The 18,864-nt window shown below is 58.5% G+C and overlaps 2 protein-coding genes across 7 annotated transcripts; one reads left to right on the top strand and one right to left on the bottom strand.

Moving 5' to 3' along the window:
• Positions 1-6: 6 nt before the first annotated feature.
• CTF1 (cardiotrophin 1) lies at positions 7-4,778 on the bottom strand. 6 transcript variants are annotated; one of them, XM_048855644.2, is made up of 3 exons: positions 4,505-4,778; positions 1,701-1,759; positions 7-1,120 (listed from the first exon to the last, which is right to left on the bottom strand). In XM_048855644.2, the coding sequence occupies exons 1-3, from the start codon at positions 4,518-4,520 to the stop codon at positions 665-667; spliced, it is 531 nt and encodes a 176-aa protein (XP_048711601.1). In that variant the 5' UTR covers positions 4,521-4,778; the 3' UTR covers positions 7-664. The 6 variants fall into 6 exon arrangements, with proteins under 6 accessions (XP_048711601.1, XP_048711600.1, XP_074985269.1 ...); XM_048855643.2 differs by having other exon boundaries at positions 1,623-1,759; positions 4,505-4,633; XM_075129168.1 differs by lacking the exon at positions 4,505-4,778 and adding an exon at positions 3,781-4,407.
• A 2,066-nt stretch (positions 4,779-6,844) lies between these two features.
• Positions 6,845-13,790, top strand: BCL7C (BAF chromatin remodeling complex subunit BCL7C). The gene is made up of 6 exons (XM_048855642.2): positions 6,845-7,163; positions 7,947-8,025; positions 8,168-8,276; positions 12,074-12,235; positions 12,544-12,629; positions 13,252-13,790. The coding sequence occupies exons 1-6, from the start codon at positions 7,072-7,074 to the stop codon at positions 13,396-13,398; spliced, it is 675 nt and encodes a 224-aa protein (XP_048711599.1). The 5' UTR covers positions 6,845-7,071; the 3' UTR covers positions 13,399-13,790.
• The last annotated feature ends 5,074 nt before the right edge of the window (positions 13,791-18,864 follow it).

The following is an 18,864-nucleotide window of genomic DNA, read 5'->3' as shown; positions in this document are numbered from 1 at the left end:
GTGAGCTTCTACTAAAAATACTTTATTAATAATAATTACACTGTGTTTTCTGGTAAGAACATACCACAGTATGAACTACAGTTTTGGGGGGGGGGGGGGAGGGAGGTGGGGTGTGTGTCAAAGGCCGCCCCATCACCTCCACATTTATGGGCGGGGGTCCCCCACTATTGTCGGGGGGCAGAGGGGACTCCTCCTAACCCCTCTGCATAAACCAGGGGGGAAATGTCTGTATTGACAGGGAGGGAGGAGTTGGGGCCGATTCCCCACCCCCCCCAGAGTTCAGCGGGGCAGGGCCCCTTCGGGGAAGTGTGTATACCAGGGCAGGAGTTGGGGGAAGGGAGACCCCCCCCCAGCGGTTTGCAGTGAGGGGTGGGGAGGAGAGGCTGTGAGAGTCGGAGGTTGGAGCAGTAAGGGCAGAGGGTTGGGGGGGGCAGATGGGGGAGCAGGAGGTTTCTTGGGGGAATGGTTGGGGTACGGGTACTTGGGGGCAGATGCAAGGGGGGTTTGTGTGGCGGCAGGGATTATCTGAGGGGCAGATGGGGGGCAGGACCTGGGGGGTGACAGGGGCAGGGGATATCTGGGGGGCAGGAGCCAGGGGTTCCCAGGGGAGACAGGTGGGGGGAGGGCAAGGGTAGCTGGGGGGCAGAGGGGAGGATGGGGGCACTCACAGCGGGTACTTGGTGTGGAGAAGCCCCAGCGCTTCGTGGCTCCGCCTGGCCCAGTCCCGATGCAGCCGGCACACGTGGTACCCGCTCAGCTTAGCCAGGAAGGCGCTGGTGGCAGGGCTGCCCAGGCTGGGGGAAGGAGGCGGGGGGCCTGGCACCCCCAAGGCGCCCATGATCCCCTCCAAGTTCCCAGCCAGCCCCCGGCACTGACGGGCCGCGGCCTCCAGCTGCCGGTGCAGCTCCGAAGCCAAAGGGTTGAGGTCGGCCTGCTGCCGCCGCACGGAACCCAGGAGTCCGGGCAGGGTGGCATAAGCCACGGCTAGGTGCCAGAGCCGCTTCTCATCGCTCAGTGCCAGCCAGGCCTCGGGGGGGACAGAGGGCGAGGGCAGCCCGGGGACTGCCATGGCAGGGGGTTGGAAATCTGGACTGCTGAATGGCTCTCCTTGGTGACGCACCTGGAACAGAGAGACACTGAGTCAGGACTCCTGGGTTCTATCCCCAGCTCTGTAAGGGGAGTGGGGTCTAGAGGTTAGAGCAGTTGGGACTGGGACCCACAGCTCCTGGGTTTAGCAGTGGCTCTGGGAGAGGACTGGGGCCCCAGGAAGCTGTCAGAAGCATTTGAGCTGTAGGAGCAGCAGTGAAATCTGTGACAAATTTAATACTTGAATCGCCATCATTAGGTTCAAGAGTTAACCGCTTTTTGGGCTGCACGGGGCAGCTTCCCCCACTCACAGCCATCGTGCCAGACTGTCCACAGACTCAGGCGGATGTCATGGTTTCACTCAGGAGCCAAAAAGGGCGCCTCACCAGCAGGGGACAGAAGGAGATGGTCTCCCCTGGGATTGAAGCCCGGGAATAGAAGAAAACCTTGCAGGCCACTGTGTAACAGGGACACGCACACAGAGGACTCTGACCCCTCCAGCAGGGGGCAGTGCTACCCCCCTCCCCAATGCTCACATATTCTGCCAGCAGCTGTTCAGAGCGGTGCTTCAGAAGCACCGTCAGGCTGTGGGTTTGCTTGATCTTGGTGGCTACCTCTTGCTGGGAGAGGGACGAGGGCGAGGAGGCGGAAGACAGCGGGTTGGCGCGATCCACTGGAGAGAGGGAGTGAACCAAGGGTTAATTCCGCTCACGCCCCGAGCCACAAGCCTTTGGCGCGCGCTCCTGGGCTCAGAAGCCACCTCGAGAGAAAATTCATCTTGGGAAATTCCGCCTGCTTGGAAAAATACTTCTGAGATGCGGCCACCTCTGGGGTGGGGCAGCTGGGGACCAGCCCCACGCAACGGTTCCTTCCATCTGCCTGCAGCACAGCGCCTCCTAGCGCCACACGGGGACACTGGGTCCTGCACTGACTGTCCGGGGGGGGGGATACCCCCTACTGAACCTCCTGCCCCATAGCACAGCTACCCCAGCACTGCTCGGGGGCATTCGGGCCAGCTCTGACTGTCCAGGGAGAACACCCCCTGCTGACCCATTCCCCCGCCAGGTGTCAGATGCACCCCACCCCATATTGTCCTCAATATTTTACCTCCCAGGCAAGCACCAGAGATCCCATTGTCCTGAGCCAACGCACCAGAACGAGCAGCAGCTCCCTTGGAGGGGAGGAAAAGTCACAGCAGAGCTGTGGATAGAACCCAGGAGTCCTGGCTCCCAGCCCCCGCTGCTCTAGCCCACTAGACCCTACTCCCCTCCCAGAGATCTGGGTAGAACCCAGGAATCCTGGCTCCCAGCCCCCGCTGCTCTAGCCCACTAGACCCTACTCCCCTCCCAGAGATCTGGGTAGAACCCAGGAATCCTGGCTCCCAGCCCCCGCTGCTCTAGCCCACTAGACCCTACTCCCCTCCCAGAGATCTGGGTAGAACCCAGGAATCCTGGCTCCCAGCCCCTGCTGCTCTAACACACTAAACCCCACTCCCATCCCAGAGCTGGGATAGAACCCAGGAGTCCTGGCTCCCAGCCCCCCCGCTCTAACCCACAAGACCCCACTCCCTTCCCAGAGATCTGGATACAACCCAGGAGTCCTCGCTCCCAGCCCCCGCTGCTCTAGCCCACTAGACCCTACTCCCCTCCCAGAGCCGGGGAGAGAACCCAGGAGTCCTGGCTCCCAGCCCCCCCGCTCTAACCCACAAGACCCCACTCCCTTCCCAGAGATCTGGATACAACCCAGGAGTCCTCGCTCCCAGCCCCCGCTGCTCTAGCCCACTAGACCCTACTCCCCTCCCAGAGCCGGGGAGAGAACCCAGGAGTCCTGGCTCCCAGCCCCCCTGCTCTAACCCACTAGACCCCACTCCCCTCCCAGAGCCCCCCTGTCTAACCCCCCCCTTCATTGATCTCAGAGCATGATGAGCTTGTGCCAGGCAGTGCCCATGCCCGCCCCCACTCTCAGGCAGCTGGTCACGTCCCAGCTGTCAGCCCCCGCCCGGCCAGGTTCCCAGCCCGACTAGCTACGGGGATGTCCCAACGGCCCGAGAACCTTGCCAGCCCCAGCCCTGCAGGAGGGTGACGCAGGCACCGCAGTGGGTATCTGCCCAGGCCGGAGGAGCTGGCCAAGGCAGAGAAGAGGACTCCTGTGGAAGCACCATCGCTTGGGACCCTTCTCCACCTTGGGTGACGCCAATCTCCTGGGGGGTGTTGCCACCACGTCATGAGTTCTATCCCCGGCTCTGCGAAGTCTAGTGGTCAGAGCAAGGGGGGCTGGGAGCCAGGACTCCTGGGTTCTGTCCTTGGCCCCGGGAGGGGAGTGGGGTCTAGTGGGAGGGGGTGGGGGCTGCATATCAGGACTCCTGGGTTCTCAGGAAGGGAATATGGCCTCCTGGTTAGAGCATATATAAGCAACACCCCCTGTGCCCTCCCCTCCAGGATGGAAGAAACAGAGCGGTCGAGTGGGTCTTCCACCAGCCACAGCTCTGCAGATGCCCCTCAGTCCTGACCCCCAGCCTTGGGTGGTCGCGTTGGTGGGTCTCAATGAGCACGTCATGGGCTTTGGGTTCGAGACTTGACCGCGCGCGTCACGCTCTGTCCCTACCCAGATTCCTCTGGCGCCCAAAGCTCCACCAGTCAATCATTAGCTAGGGGCCACCCCACCCTAGAGATGGAGCCTGGAGGAGCCGCCAACCTGGCAGGTGGCTGGGCGGACAGCAGAGTCCACGTTGCCCCTCTGGCTTGCCCCGCAGAGACATCTCCAGGGCAGGAACTGGTAGGTGGACAGAAGTGGGTTAGCTCTGTGGAAGGGAAGATGAGGAGGACGGTAGAAGAAGACCTGGGGCTGGCGGCCAGAAGTATAGAGTGGTGGCAAGGATCTGGAGAAGTTTCTACAGGGTATGGGGTCCTCTTGGGGTTCCTCAGCTCTTGGCATGTACCCCAGCCCTGGTTGCCCCAAACTGTCTCCATCTCTCCCCAATTGTTAGCCACCCCCGAGCCCGGAGCCCTCCTCAGGGAAGCCAGGCCCTCACCAGCTCACACCCGGTCCCATCTAAACCCTTACTCCCACCCCCAATTCAGTACTTCCACTGTGCAAGCTGACCCAGGAATGTCCCGGGACCCAGGAATGTCCCCCAAATAAGGGGGGACTGAGTCATACACAGGTGGGGACAGAACCCAGGAGTCCTGGCTCCCACTGCTCTAGCCCATTAGACTCCACTCCCCTCCCCTAGCCAGGGAAAGAACCCAGGATTCCTGCAGCTACCCCAGCTCTAACCCACTAGACTCCAAATCCCTCCCAGGGCCAAAGACAGAACCCAGGAGTCCTGGGTCCCAGCCCCCCCCCCCCTGCTCTGACCACTAGACCCCACTCCCCTCCCAGGGCCAAGGAAAGAACCCAGGAGTCCTGGCTCCCCTACCTGTCAGCACTTCCATGCTGTCCCAGCCGTGCGCACTTGTTGCTGTCCCGCAGAGGCCAGGCTGGGGGCGGGGGCCCTGGGTTTATATCCCCTCCCAGTCCCCCCTTCCCCCCCGCCCCCGCCCCCGCCCCGCGTGGATGCCAGGAGGCTGAGCTCAGGGCTAGCCGGGCCTGGAGCAGCCCCAGCCCGGGCCGGGGGTGTGTGTGTGGGGGGGGGGTGAGCAGCCCCTGGAGGTGGGGGGGAATGGGGGGAGTTGCTGTTTGCTCCGCTCCCCCCGCCCGGGCCCCGTCCCTCCATGTGCGGGCGGGGGGGGGGGGGGGGAGAGGGGACAGCCTCCGGCATAAACACATTCCTGAGCCGGCTTAAAGGGGCCGCGGTGCGCCCGGGCCTGGGGGGGGGGCCGGGGGGCAGGCGCTGTGTGTCCCTCACTGCGCCCCTCTGGGCCTCCCCGCCACCCCCTTCTCTAGCTACCCCTCCCCCCCACTCCCCCACCCCCTCTATCATACCCCTCCCCTCCCCTCCATCCACCCCCATCCCCCTTCTCTAGCTACCCCCTCAGCCTCCCCTACCCCCTCTATCGTACCCCTCCCCTCCATCCACCCCCACACCGCTCTCTATATTACCCCCTCCACCCACCCCCCACCCCCTCTATCGTACCCCTCCCCCATCCATCCCCACCCCTCTCTATTTTACCCCTCCCCCTCCATCCACCCCACACACCGCTCTCTTGCTAACCTCCTCCCCCTCCACCCCCACCCCTTCTCTACCTTACCCCACCCCATCCATCCACCCCCACGCACCACTCTCTAGCTAACCCCCGTCCAATAATCCCCCCATCCAGCCAGCCCCATACACCCATCTATCACCTTTGGGGGGAGTGGGGTCTAGTGGGTTAGAGCAGGGAGGCTGGAAGCCAGGACGCCTGGGTTCTCTTCCCAGCTGCGGGAGGGGAGTGGGGTCTAGTGGTTCGAGGGGTGGGGGAGACTGGGAGCCAGGACTCCTGGGTTCTCTCCCCAGCTCTTTGTACATTTAACTCCTTTCTTTGTGTCCCTCACTCCTTATATGACCCAGACCTGTGTAACATCGCAGAGACCCCCCCCCTCCGCCAGCTATTGCAAGATGTTTCATGACTTTTCTACGTCTCTTTATTTGTGAAACGTGCAGGGACGAGGGGCAGAAAGACACAAGGGCCACCTAAGCTCCCGGCACACCCAGCTCTGCCCGGGCCCCTCACTCCCGACCCGACCCCCCCTCCCCCACTTCGGTCCCTAGCAGGTTGGAGATACCTTCCCTTGTGAGGCTGAGGTCATGGTGACACCCCCCCCCACACACACACCTCCGGTGTGAGTCAGCGACGCACAATGACCTCAGTGTAGACATCCGAGCCCCTCCGTTGTAATCCCTTCCAAGCCGCTTCCAGGATTAACTGTGGGGGTGGGCGTGGGAAAGGGGTGGGGGACTGGGAGCCCGGACGCCTGGGTTCTCTCCCTGGCTCTGGGAGGGGAGTGGGGTCTAGTGGGTTGGGGGGGGGGGCTGGGAGCCGCCTGGGTTCTCTCCCTGGCTCTGGGAGGGGAGTGGGGTCTAGTGGGTTAGAGGGGGGGGGGCTGGGAGCCGGGACGCCTGGGTTCTCTCCCTGGCTCTGGGAGGGGAGTGGGGTCTAGTGGGTTGGGGGGGGGGGCTGGGAGCCGCCTGGGTTCTCTCCCCAGGTCTGGGAGGGGAGTGGGGTCTGGTGGGTTAGACGAGGGGGGGCTGGGAACCAGGCCTCCTGGGTTCTCTCCCTGGCTCTGGGAGGGGAGTGGGATCTGGCGGGTTACGGTGGGGGTGGGGGGCTGGGAGCCGGGACTCCTGGGTTCTCTCCCTGGCTCTGGGAGGGGAGTGGGGGTTGGGACCCAGAATGCTTGGGTTCTATGCTTCTCCTGGGGAGGGGAATTGTAACGCGAGCCAGAGAACCCAGGCGTCCTGGCTCCCAGCCCCTCTGCTCTAACCCACTAGACCCCACTCCCCTCCCCTCCCGGATAAGAGCTTGGGAGAGAACCCAGGAGTCCTGGCTCCGACCCGCCTCCCCTTCCGCCTTCCTCTGCCCCCCCCTGCGGCAGGCCCCAGCTCGGCTCGCGGAAGCCGGAGAGTTTTGCTTCCGCTCCACCCTTTCGCAGCGAGCTGAGCCGAGCCGAGCCGAGCCGCGCCGCGCCGCGCCGCGCTCCGGCCTGGCCACCGGGACCGGGGCCGCCGGACAGACCCAGCCGTCCGGACAGGGGGAGCGGGAGGGGGGCTGCGGGGGCAGGGATCCATAGGCGGGGGCAAAGGGGGGCAGAGACAGGAAGGGGGGCGATAGGAGCGGGGGGCGGGGGGGTCTGTGGGGCCGCAGCGCTAGGTCCCAGCCAGGCAGCCAGCGGGGCAGAGGTGGGCGATCGCTGGTTACAGGGGTAGGCGTGTGGGGGGCTGGATGGACGGGTGGCCTGTTAGACAGACAGACTCCGAGTGAGCCTCCTCTCGGCTTCCCCCCCCACGGTGTCGTTCCCCTCCGCTGCCCCCCTCTCTCCCCCCTCCCCGCCCCGGGCGCCGTCCCCATGTCAGGGCGCACGGTGCGGGCCGAGACCCGCAGCCGGGCCAAGGATGACATCAAGAAGGTGATGGCGGCCATCGAGAAAGTGCGCAGATGGTGAGTGGGCAACGGGGTGGGTGGGTGTGTGCCCCAGCTGCTCCACCCCAGACGTGGCTGCATCTCAGTGCCAGGTAAACCAGCGCCCCCTGCGGCGTTGATGGGCGGCCCTGCCCCAGTGCCCCACCCCAGAAGTGGCTGCATCTCAGTGCCGGGCGAGCCAGCCCCATGGGCGACCCTTCCCCAGCTGACTCGCCCCAGAAGGGGCTGCATCTCCATGCCGGGCGAGCCATCCCCGTGTATAAAGGAACTCTCTGTGACTAGATGCAGGATCAGGCTCTTAATGAGAACAATTAATTATTATTCCATGGTTTTATTAATTATTTTGTTGATCGTTCACCTCCTTTTTTCTATGGAAATTGCTCCTGAGACATGAGTGGCTGTCAAATTATTTACCCTGGCCTAGATGATATGTGTGACATGGATCAGGATAACAGCTTACTACTGCTGCTGTTTAAAGGAGTCTCTGCTTTAACTCAGGGGCTGGAAGGATGCAGTGTGAGGGTTTCATCCCTCATGACAGAGGGTGATAAGCTACCACTGCTCCTTGCTCAAGGCCTGGCCTCTTTAGCTCTGCATGGAGGACAGCAACTTCCCAACGCAACTAGCTAACGGCATCAGTCCTTTAGCACTGCCTAGTGGATAATAACCTACTACTTCTGCTAGTGAATGGCCGTACAATCAGGTCGATGGCGGGGTGGATCTCTGAAGATTTTGGGGGTGGGGGGGATCTCTGGAGGGCTATAATCCACCCCATTGAATTCCTCATCTCCCCCCACCCAGGGAGAAGCGCTGGGTGACCGTGGGCGACACGTCTCTGAGGATCTACAAGTGGGTGCCCATTGTGGACCCCCGGGATGAGGTGAGAGAGGGGCTGAGCGCCGGTCTGTCCCAACCCTGCCCCCTCGTCTGTCTGTCCCTCCCGTGCTCCCCTCGCCCCTCCTTTCCAACACCCCCCATTTGGAGGCCATCTCTACCCCCCCGCTCTCTTCCCTTCCCTGCAGGAGAAGCGGCGACTGGCTAGCAGTGGGGAGCGGCACAAGGGCCGGGAGAGGAGGGGGCGCGTGCCCAGCCCCCGGGCCAACCCCGCCCTCCTCATGCTGGACCTGAACGGTACGTTGCTGGCTGGGGAGGGCCCCCCCCGGGTCATCTAGTCCAACCCCTGGCGAGATGCAGGGTTTGCTGTGTCTGAACCATCCCGGACAGGTGGCTCCAGCCTCCTCTTAAAACCCTCCAGCGAAGACGCTTCCACGACCCTCCCTCAGCAGGTCCGTGCCACGGTCCTCCTGTTCTTACCGTCAGGACGGGTTTCCTGAGATTTCATCTCAATCTGCTCTGCTGTAGTTTGAACCCGCGGCCTCTTCTCCTGCCCTCTTTGCCAACTTTTCTCCATCCTTTTCATGGCAGCCTTTCAAGTATTTGAGGACCATCCTCATGGGTCCCGCTCCAGCTCCTCTTTTCCAAACGTTCCCAGGTCCTCCGGCCTTTGCTCAGGTGGCTTGCCTCCCATTCCTTTGATCACAGAATCATAGAATATCAGGGTTGGAAGGCCCCCTCAAGGATTGAACTCACAACCCTGGGTTTAGCAGGCCAATGCTCAAACCACTGAGCTATCCCTCCCCCCCCCCGAACTAACTTTCATAGAATATCAGGGTTGGAAGGGACCTTGGGAAGTCACCTAGTCCAACCCCCTGCTCAAAGCAGGACCAATCCCCAATTTTTGCCCCAGATCCCTAAATGGCCCCCTCAAGGATTTCACTCACAACAAGCCTGGGTTTAGCAAGCCAATGCTCAAACCACTGAGCTATCCATCCTCCCCCTGAGCTATCCATCCTCCCCAAATCATCTTTGTCACTTTGTCACGCCGCTGGACCCTTTCCAGTTTCTCCACATCCTGTCTGTACGCCGGTGCCCAAAATTGGACAGTCCTCCAGCCGAGGCCGAACCGGTACCATGCCCTCCCGTGACTGGCATATTATGCTTCTGTTACGTTGCATTTGCTTTAGTTAGTTAGTTTTTGCCACAGCAGCACGTTGCTGACTCTCATGCGAAGGTTGTGATCCACCACGACTCCCAGATCCTTCCCAGCAGGGCTGCTGCCAAGCCAGTTACCCCCCCTTCTCTTTGTGCATTTGGTGTTTCTTCCCTAGGTGTAGCACCCTACATTTGTCTTTAGAATCATAGGGCTGGAAGGGACCTCGGGAGGTCATCTAGTCCAGTCCCCTGCACTCACGGCAGGACTGAGTATTATCTAGACCAGCCCTGACAGGGGTTTGTCCAACCTGCTCTTAAAAATCCCCAGTGATGGAGACTCCACAACCTCCCTAGGTGATTGATTCCAGGGCTTAACCACCCTGACAGGTAGGAAGTTTTTCCTGATGTCCAACCTAAACCATCCTTGCTGCAATTTAAGCCCCTTGCTTCTTGTCCTAGCCTCAAAGGTTAAGAAGAACAATTTTTCTCCATCCTCCATGTAACAACCTTTTACATACTTGAAAACCGTTCTCATGTCCCCTCTCCGTCTTCTCTTCTCCAGACTAAACAAACCCAGTTCTTTCAATCTTCCCTCACAGCTCATGGGTTCTAGACCTTGAATCGTTTTTGTTGCTCTTCTCCGGACTCTCTCCAATTTGTCCACATCCTTCCTGAAATGTGGCACCCAGAACTGGACCCGATACTCCACTTGAGGCCTAATTAGAGCAGAAGAATTACTCCTCGTGTCTTGCTGACAACACTCCTGCTGATACAGCCCAGAAGGATGTTTGCTTTTTTTTGCAACAGCGTGACACTGTTGACTCACACTTAGCTTGTGATCTGCTCTGACCCCCAGATCCCTGTCCACAGCACTCCTTCCTGGGCAGTCATTGCCCATTCTGTGTGTTGAATTTCATTCTGTCTGTGGCCCAGTTTTCCAATTTATCAAGATCCCGCTACGCTCCAAAGTGTTGGCAAGCCCCCTAGCGTTGTGTCATCTGCAAATTTTGTCTATTTTTACAGCCAGGTCATTAGTGAAGATGTTAAACAATGCCGGACCCAGAACGGATCTCTACGGAAACCCGACATCATTCCGTTAATAGCTACTCAACCAATTATGTATCCACTTCATGGTATTTGTGTTGAGCGTGCATTTTCCCAGCTTACTTATCAGACTGTCACGTGGGACTGTGTCAAAAGCCTGGCTGAAATCCGGTTATATTATGCGCACCGCATTCCCCCCATCCACCTCGGGTGGCCAGAGGACTGTCCCGATTTTTAGGTCTTTGTCCCGCGTCCCGACCGATGCACGGTTGGGACACCATTTGCCCCGATATTGCGGCTTTGCCCACTCCAGTGGGGTTTTTTTGTTGGGTTTTTTTAGCTTTGGCAACTCCGACTGGTTTTTTGTTTTTGTATTTGCTTCCCACATGTGTCCCGATGTTTTCTCCGTCACATCTGGTCACCCTATATCCACCAAACCCGTTACCCTGTCAAAGAAGGAAATCAAGCTGGTTTGGCAGGCTTGGTTCTTGGTCACGCCATGCTGGCTGCCGGTGATCACCCCGTTCATCCTCCCGGTATTCACAGATTGAAGGGTTGACACGTTTCTCCAGCAGCTTCCCAGGTATCGAACTCAGGCTGACTGGTCTCTCGATCCCCGGCTCCTCCGTTTTCAAGATGGGTGCTGCGCTAGCCTTTCCGGGACCTCTTCACTCATCCCTGAGTTTGCAAATATTATTGCCAGTAGCTCCGAGAGGTCTTCCGCTAATTCTCCTCGTCCCGATCTGCAGCCCTTCCCCGGTTTGGGCTGTGGTAACTTCGCGAGTCGCCCGGTCACGTGTCATTTTGTGTGTGAGGACTGCAGCAAAGTAGGCCTTGAGCAGCTTTGCCTTCCTATCGTCTTCCCTTGGCAGCTCACCGTCTCCACTGAGCCGCGGATCCGCGCCGTCCTTGGTCTTTCTTTTTTGTCTGACGTATTTGAAGAACCTCTTCTTGTCTCTCGCATTCCTTGCCAGCTGGAACTCATTCTTTGCCTTGGCCTGCCTGATTTTGTCCCTACACGCTCCTGCGGTTCCTATGTAGACGTCCTGCGTCCTCCTGGCTGAATCCCTTTCGAGCTTTCGGTGGCTAAAACGCTCCTCGTGCGGCCACCTGGGCTCTTCTCTTTCCTCTGCATCGGAACAGCTTGATGTCGAGCCTTTAGTATTAAATCTTTTAGGAACTGCCAGCCCCCTTCGATTCCTTTTCTTCCTAATTGGTCTTTCCATGGGACACCGCCTGCTAGTTCTCCGAGTCGGTGGAAATCCGCCTTTCTGAAGTCCAGTGTCCTTGTTTTGCTGTTCTCAGGCCCGACTTTCCACAGGATCTTGAAATCTGTCGGATCCTGATCGCTTCCTCCCAAATTCCCGACCACCTTCACGTGGGCAACTCATTCATCCCTCTGGGTCCAAGCCAGCTCCAAACGGGGTGGATCCCCGAGTTGTTTCCTCAGCCGTCTGGATCAGAAAGCTGTCCCCTTCCCACGCGAAGAATTTGCAGGATGTTCTGCTGCCACTGTTTTCCAGCAGATATCAGGGGAGTTAAGATCCCCCGTTAATACCAGCTCAGGACTCTGACCCCCCAGACTGAGGAGATGACACCCAGGTGTCCAGAATGGGAGTGAACATTTGGGATGGCACCGTAAGAGTTCACCTCAAAGGGGCCCTGGGGATCAAGGGGATGGGACACAGGCATCTGGGAAGTCCGTGCTTCCAGCCCTGAGGAGATGACAGGATGGGACCCAGGCGTCTGGGATGGCAGTGGGCCCATCATGTCTGGAGTAAGGGGATGGGACCAGGCATCCTGGATGACAACGTCCCCAGCCCCCAGACGAGTGAACGATGGGACCCAGGCATCCGAGACGGCTCCCGCCTGTAACTCTCTCCCCTTTTCAGATGAGAACAGCAACCAGAGCTCATTGTCTGAGACCTCCCTGGCCAAGGGGGGAGACACCAGCTCCAGCCCCACCCCCGACCGCAGCCAGACGGCGACCCCCACCCCGCTGGGGGAACTGAAAGCAGAGGACTCGCAGCCCCCCATGCTGGGGCAGGAAGGGGGTAAGTACCATGGTGGTGGGGGGGGATGGGAAGAGGAGGGAGGCCATGTTCCCAGCCTCCAAAGGAGGGGGGGAGCGTGTGGAACCCAGGAGCCCGGGACCCCCAGCACTCCTCAGGCGTGACAGAATCCAGGATGGCATCACTTCAAGGCCCAAGGGAGTGAGGGGATGGGACCCAGGCAGCCGGATGGCCGTGCTTCCCGGAGGGCAACAACAGAGGGGCGCTCCATAGGGTTACTGGGGGTGAGCTGGCACCAAGGACCTATAACCCCAGGGTACTCCCTTGTCTTCATTCCTATCTGGGTGCAGACTCTGGGGTGTTGCTACTTGAGGGGACGGATGAGCCCCCCATGCTGACCAAGGAGGACCCTGTTCCAGGCCTACTGGAGTCACAGGTGCAGGGGGAAATTGAGGGGTGAGGGGCATGGAGGTGGGTTGAGCGTAGACTGGGGAGCGCATGGTGGGGGAAAATGCATGGAGGAGTGGAATTGAAGGATGTATGGAGTGGAGGTGTTGGGTCAGGTGCATGGGGGTGAAGGGTACGTGGGGGTGGGTTGAGTGGGAGGTGGGTTGGGTGGAGGTTGGCCCGTTGGGTGGAGGTTGGGTTGGGTTGGGTGGAGGTTGGCCCATTGGCAATGGTTGGGTTAGGCAAAGGTTGGGTTGGGTTGGGACGAGTGGAGGTCGGGCCATTGGTGAAAGTTGGGTTGAGCTGGGTTGCGTCGAGGTTGAACCGTTGGCAAAGGTTGGGTTAGATTGGGCTAGGTGGGTGGAGGTTGAGCCACTGGCACTGATTGGGTTGGGTGGAGGTTGGGTTGGGTTGGGTGGAGGTGGGGCCATTGGCCCGCAGGTCTCATTGCTTATGTTGGGGTGGGTGCTTACCCGTGGCACAGGAGAAAGTAGGGAGGTTGATGGGGATCTCTGGGTGGGATCGAGGCTGGCATACCAAGGTTGCTGGGGTGTCCATCCCCCAGGCTGCTCTCTCTCGATGTATAACACCCCTTCCTTGTTTCCCCAAAGGGCCAAGAGGATGCACCCCCCTTTGAGACGGCCCCAACCTTCCCGCAGCCGGTGCTGGAAGAAGAGGATGATGAGTCCATGGGGGCACCTCCCCTGAAGCGCATCTGCCCCGAGGAGCAGGAAGTGGGTGCCCCCCACTCCCCATAGACCTAGCCTCGTCCCTGCCTTCTTCCCGGCTGGAGAGCATGGGGGGCAGAGGGGGAGCGGGGCAGGAAGTGAATCATGCTTGCCAAATGCAAAAGGACCAAAGACACTTTGAAGAGGATGTTGAAGAGGGTGTTGGTGTTGGGTCAGGACTCCTGGGAGGGGAGTGGGAGCAGGTGGGTTAGAGCAGGGGCGGACGCGGGGCTGGGAGCCAGGGCTCCTGGGTTCTGTCCCTTGCTCTGAGAAGGGAGTGGGAGGAGATGGGACGTGGCTAGGGAAAGATGGGCAGCATCCCCTGATGCCAGACTTTGAGGAGGCCTGGGTGAATTTTACATTCTCTGTGTATATACGTATTTTTTTGGTCTGAACAATAGACTTTGCTATTAAACTGCTAATGTGGTTCTGTGCCAGTCATTTAACAGCAACCCCCACGCAGCCTCAGCCCTCTTGAGCCAGGTGAATGTCTCCTCTGCACCCCAGCACTGAGATGCAACCACCTCTGGGGTGGGACAGCTGGGAAACAGCCACACAGCGATGGAGCAGGGGGATGACTCCCCCCGCTGCTTAAAAACACAGCTTTGGTGTCCCCATCTAGGTCTGTTCCTTTTGGGGTGATGGGCCAGGGGATGGGGCTGTATCTGGACTATAACGGAGGCCTCCTACAATTCCGTGAACAGGGCCTACCTCTGCCCTCATACTACCAAGGTTCGAGGGAAGGCTGTACCCCAGTCTGGGGTCTGGTGGGTTAGAGCAGAGAGAGCTGGGACTCCTGGGTTCTATCCCCAGCTCTGGAAGGAAAGTGAAGTCGTGTGGGTCAGAGCAGGGGCGGGGTTGGGAGTCAGGACTCCTGGGTTCTATTCATAGATTCCAAAGCCAGAAGGAACCATTGTGATCATTCAGCCTGACTTCCTGGGTAACGGGCCGGAGAACGTCCCCCCAAAAATCATTCCCAGCACGGAGCTTTTTGGACAACATCCACTTCTGGTTTTAAAATGGTAAGGGACGGAGGATCCACTGCCACCCCTTGGTAAAGTGTTCCCGTGGTTAATTACCTTCACGGGTCAAAACTTTTCCCGTACTTCTATGCTGAATTTGTCGAGTGTCAACTTCCAGCCATTGGAGTGTGTTTAGATCTTTGTCTGCTAGATAGATGAGCCCGTTATCAAACCTTTGTTTCCCATGTAGGTATTTCTAGACTGGGATCAAGTCACCTCTGGACTTTCTCTTTGTTAAGCTAAATAGATGGAGCTCCCTGAGTCTGTCATGGTAAGATGTGTTTTCTAATCCTTTAATCATTCTCGTGACTCTTCTCTGACCCCTCTCCAATCAATCAATATCCTTGAATGGCACCAGAACTGGACAGAGGATTCCGGCTGCGCTCGCACCAGGGCCAGATCCAGAAGTAAAATAACCTCCCTGCTCCTGGAGGGTCCCTGGCTTGTGCACCCCACAGGCTCACCGGCAGCTCATGTCCAGCTGATGACCCACCATGACCCCCAAATCTCTTTCAGGGTTGCTGCTTCCCAGGAGAGCTTCCCCCAGCCCGTAAGCACGGGCGACATGCTTTGTTCCTCGGTGGATACATTGATGTCGAGCCGTATTAAAACACCTATTGTTTGCTTGCGCCCAGCTTACCAAGCGAGCCACATCTCTCTGGAGCAGTGACCTGGCCTCGTCATTATTCACCACTCCCCCAATTTGTGTGGCATCTGCAAACTTTCTCAGGGATGATTTGATGTCGGCTTCCAGGTCAGTGATAAAAATGTTAGCGTAGGGCCAAGAACGGCTCCCTGCAGGACCCTGCTAGAAGCATGCCTGCTCGCTGGCGATTCCCTGGTTACAGTTACAGTTTGAGACCTATCAGTTAGCCAATTTTTAACCCATTTAATGTGAGTCATGGTCATTTTATATCAGTCTGGGTTTTAATGAGAATGACAGGCCGTACCAAGTCAAATGCCTTACAAAAGTCTGTTACATCAACATGATTACCTTTATCAAGCAAACATTCCCTGGTCCGGCTTCCGCTTGAGGGTCTCAGCAGAGTGGCAGCAGATGGCGTCTTTCAGGGTCCTTTCCAGCATTGTTCTGGCGGTCGGGGTGACGACGGTGTGGTCTGAGGTCTTTATGCATGGCACCAGTATTCCCAGCTCATCACAAAGAGAGATATCAAGTTAGTTTGACCGGGTCTATTTTCCGTAAACCCATGGTGATTGGCATTAATTATAGGACCCTTCTTTAATTTATTATGAATGGATTCCTGTATCAGCTGCTCCATTATTCTGCCCAGCATCGATGTCAGGAAAACAGGTCTACAATTCCCCATTTACCCTTTTTAAATATTGGCACAATATTAGCTTTCTTCCAGTCTTCTGGAACTTCCCTGGTGCCCTCCGGCTTATTGAAAATCAGCATTGACCATCCAGCAAGCTCCTCAGCCAGCTCTTTTAAAACTCTTCGATGCAAGTTAGCCAGACGTGCTGATTTAAAAATATCTAATTTTAGTGGCTGTTGTCTAGCTGCCCGAAAAAAGCAGGAGAATACACCCTGAGTTCTAAGGCTTTGAGTCCCCCCAGGAGGCACCCCACACCCTCCCAGGCCAACCTGGTGCAAGTGTTTGACAAGCTCTGCTAAAAGAATACATTGATTGTAAATTCTTTTATACATTGATTTAATTTGTTAAGTGTGTTATAATATTTGGAGAGCAGGGCCCCATTGTGGTGGGCGCTGGACTGTTTCCCCCCCCCCAACTGAGATTGGGGGACCTATCATGCCGGGTGCTGCCCTGGCCCCCTCCAACTGAGATCAGGGTCCCCATTGTGTTGGGCGCTGCACTGACCACCCCCAACCAAAATCAGAGGCCCTGGCACATTGGGAGCTGCACCGACCCCCTCAATTGAGATTGGGGGCCCTGTTACATCAGGTGCTGTACTGACCCCCTCCCCCCTGGATTGAGGAAAACCCCACTCCCTCCTGCAGCTTGGGATTGAACTCCTGGGTTCCATCCCTGGCTCTGGGAGGGGAGTGTGGTCCAGTGGGTTAGAGCAGGGGGCACTGGGAGCCAGGACTCCTGGGTTCTCTCCCCGGCTCTGGGAGGGGAGTGGGGTCTAGTGGGTTAGAGCAGGGGGAGCTGGGAGCCAGGACTCCTGGGTTCCATCCCTGGCTCTGGGAGGGGAGTGTGGTCCAATGGGTTAGAGCAGGGGGCACTGGGAGCCAGGACTCCTGGGTTCTCTCCCCGGCTCTGGGAGGGGAGTGGGGTCTAGTGGGTTAGAGCAGGGCGGCTGGAAGCCAGGACTCCTGGGTTCCATCCCTGGCTCTGGGAGGGGAGTCCGACTATTTTGGAGAGGTATATGGGTTGGGGAGATGTGCTGCAAGGGGCCTGAAGGGCTTATGGGGCTGGATGGGGTTGGGGGGGGTCAGAGGAGAGAATTAGCTGGGGTCTCAGCAGGCATCAAAACCATCCTTCCCCTCTCTAGCCGAGTGGCACCTCGTCAGCAGAAATCAGGGCCAGGGAAGAGCCTGGCAAGGGCCCCGTGAGGCTGGGGAGCTGGACGCTGCTCCTCCCCAGGGACGTCAGACCCGTCTCCTGAGTCCAGCCTGGGGAGGTGCCTTGTTGTTGGGCCCCATTCCTCGGCTCCGGCATCTGGCCACTGGCCCTGGGTGCCTCTTCCTGGCTACCGCTGCCTGCTCTGACCCCTGGGCCTGAGGTCTGCTCTAGCCACTAGGCATGACTGCCCGTGGCCCCATCTCGGCCGCCAGCCTGGGCTTGGGGTTCCCCTTTCCTGCTCCCCAGTTCATTTGACACCTTCTCAGCTCTCCCCGCGTCTTCCCTCTCCTAAGTCAGCAGATCCGCTGAGCTCGGCCAAAGCACAAGTCCAGAATATCCTCTCCGTGGCTCAGACACCTCCTGGGATGTTGTCGGCCGACCCTGCCTGTACGTAGGAAACAAAACCACCGCTTTCCCCTTCCACTCAGCCCTCTGTGCCCAGCGGATGGGCCTTGTGGCCTGTGCAGGGGTGGGATAATCATGCTGGGCTCATCGGTGGAGATCAGAGTCTGGCCCCGGCCCCCCTCGCGTCCGTGGGGTCGCACCGGCTTCATGCCGGAGTCTCCGAGATCAGATTCTGGCCTGGTTCTGTTGGTGTCAGTGGGGTTGCCAATAAAGACAGAGTCTGTGTTGATGCATTTGCATTTCTGCATGGTGCGGGGGGAAGGATCTGCGCCAGACGTTCTTGGGGAGAGCCCAAGAGGACGTAGCCCAGCATCCCGAGGGAGCAGCAGCCGTGTGGGACGTTCTGGGGATCCAGGAAGACGTACACGGCAGTACGCTTGGCACACATGTCCCATGATCGTGGGGGATGCCTACCGATGAATTCCCCCGTCCCTCCAACCTCCTCCAGCACCAAGGATACCTCAGCCACTGGCAGGCTGCAGGGGAACCCCATCTCTGCCCCGACTATGGCTCGGGATTCACCCAGTGCTCAGAACTGACAGCGCACCACATGGTGCTCCAGAGTGGCAAGGGATCCCACTACAGACACCAATGTGGAGAGACCCCCCCCTCCCTTCTAGTGCTGCCACTGCAGAAAGGGGTTTATGTGGGCACAGAAATGCGATTCCCGTGAAGGATGGAGAGATTCCACCAGGTGCCTACACTTTTGGAATTCTCTCCGAAAGCACATTTGGTTTCAGGGCGATCAAAGTGTTTCATTTTGACAAAAGCACTGGTAGCGGGACCCCTGAGAAAAAGCTCAGGGTGAGATTTTTGGGCAGAGCGCTGGCTGGAAGGAGGCATGGGATTGTAAGCAAAGAAACTGTCTCCTGCTGTTTTGAATCTCCTTAGGGTCAGGAAGACAGGACTTTGTGTCTGCCCTTTGTAAATAAACAGGATTGCATCAAAGAAAGACCAGACTGGTATCATCAGTTTCTCCTTCAACCCTGGGAGATAAAGTTCTAGGGGTAACTGACTCCTGCCTGAGCCGATTGCCTTGAGATGGGGGAGCTGTTCTGATTGTGACCAATGCAGCCACCCGGCCTCGGCCTGCAGAGAGCCTGAGCCCACCGCTCTGAGCATCAACTTCCTTGCGCTTCTCGATCTCTGCCTGCCGACTTTGGCATTCACTATTCCCTTGCTGATCCTTGCAGTGGCTGGAGAGGGAGTGGGAGTGATGCCAGTTGGGACAGGATGCGGGAAGGAAGGAAATCTGGAGCGCTCAGTTTATATCCCTAAGTGGATGTGGACTCCGGCTCTGGTAGTAGGTTGTTGTCCTCCAGCATATGAGCCGTTCAGTGGAGCCATGACACGGGAGGAGTAGCGCCATCAACTGAAGCAGCTACTAAAGGAGTGACTCCCTCATCTGCCAGCGGTTGCAGGTTGGTACCCTCTAGCAGAGCAGCCACTGGACACCAGCAGAGCTAAGGAAATCCCTCAGTTCAGAGGGGGATTCATGGCTGCAGGAGGGGGCAGGGGGT

The sequence above is a fragment of the Caretta caretta genome, chromosome 6 (assembly GCF_965140235.1).
Source record: "Caretta caretta isolate rCarCar2 chromosome 6, rCarCar1.hap1, whole genome shotgun sequence".
NCBI lineage: Eukaryota > Metazoa > Chordata > Testudines > Cheloniidae > Caretta > Caretta caretta.
The sequence above is the reverse complement of the archived record's forward strand: the minus strand, read 5'-3'. Positions and strand labels throughout refer to the sequence as shown.

Bases quoted from the DNA above. Each gene is read 5' to 3' on its own strand.
- CTF1 (XM_075129166.1), bottom strand. From the start codon at position 3,844: ATGTCTCTGCGGGGCAAGCCAGAGGGGCAACGTGGACTCTGCTGTCCG. The intron at 1,760-3,780 runs GTTGGCGGCTCC...CCCTCTCTCCAG, and splicing joins TCCGCCCAGCCACCTGCCAG to TGGATCGCGCCAACCCGCTG. The intron at 1,121-1,622 runs GTGAGCATTGGG...TCTCTGTTCCAG, and splicing joins AACAGCTGCTGGCAGAATAT to GTGCGTCACCAAGGAGAGCC.
- BCL7C (XM_048855642.2), top strand. From the start codon at position 7,072: ATGTCAGGGCGCACGGTGCGGGCCGAGACCCGCAGCCGGGCCAAGGAT. The intron at 8,026-8,167 runs GTGAGAGAGGGG...CCTTCCCTGCAG, and splicing joins TTGTGGACCCCCGGGATGAG to GAGAAGCGGCGACTGGCTAG. The intron at 12,630-13,251 runs GTGCAGGGGGAA...GTTTCCCCAAAG, and splicing joins CAGGCCTACTGGAGTCACAG to GGCCAAGAGGATGCACCCCC.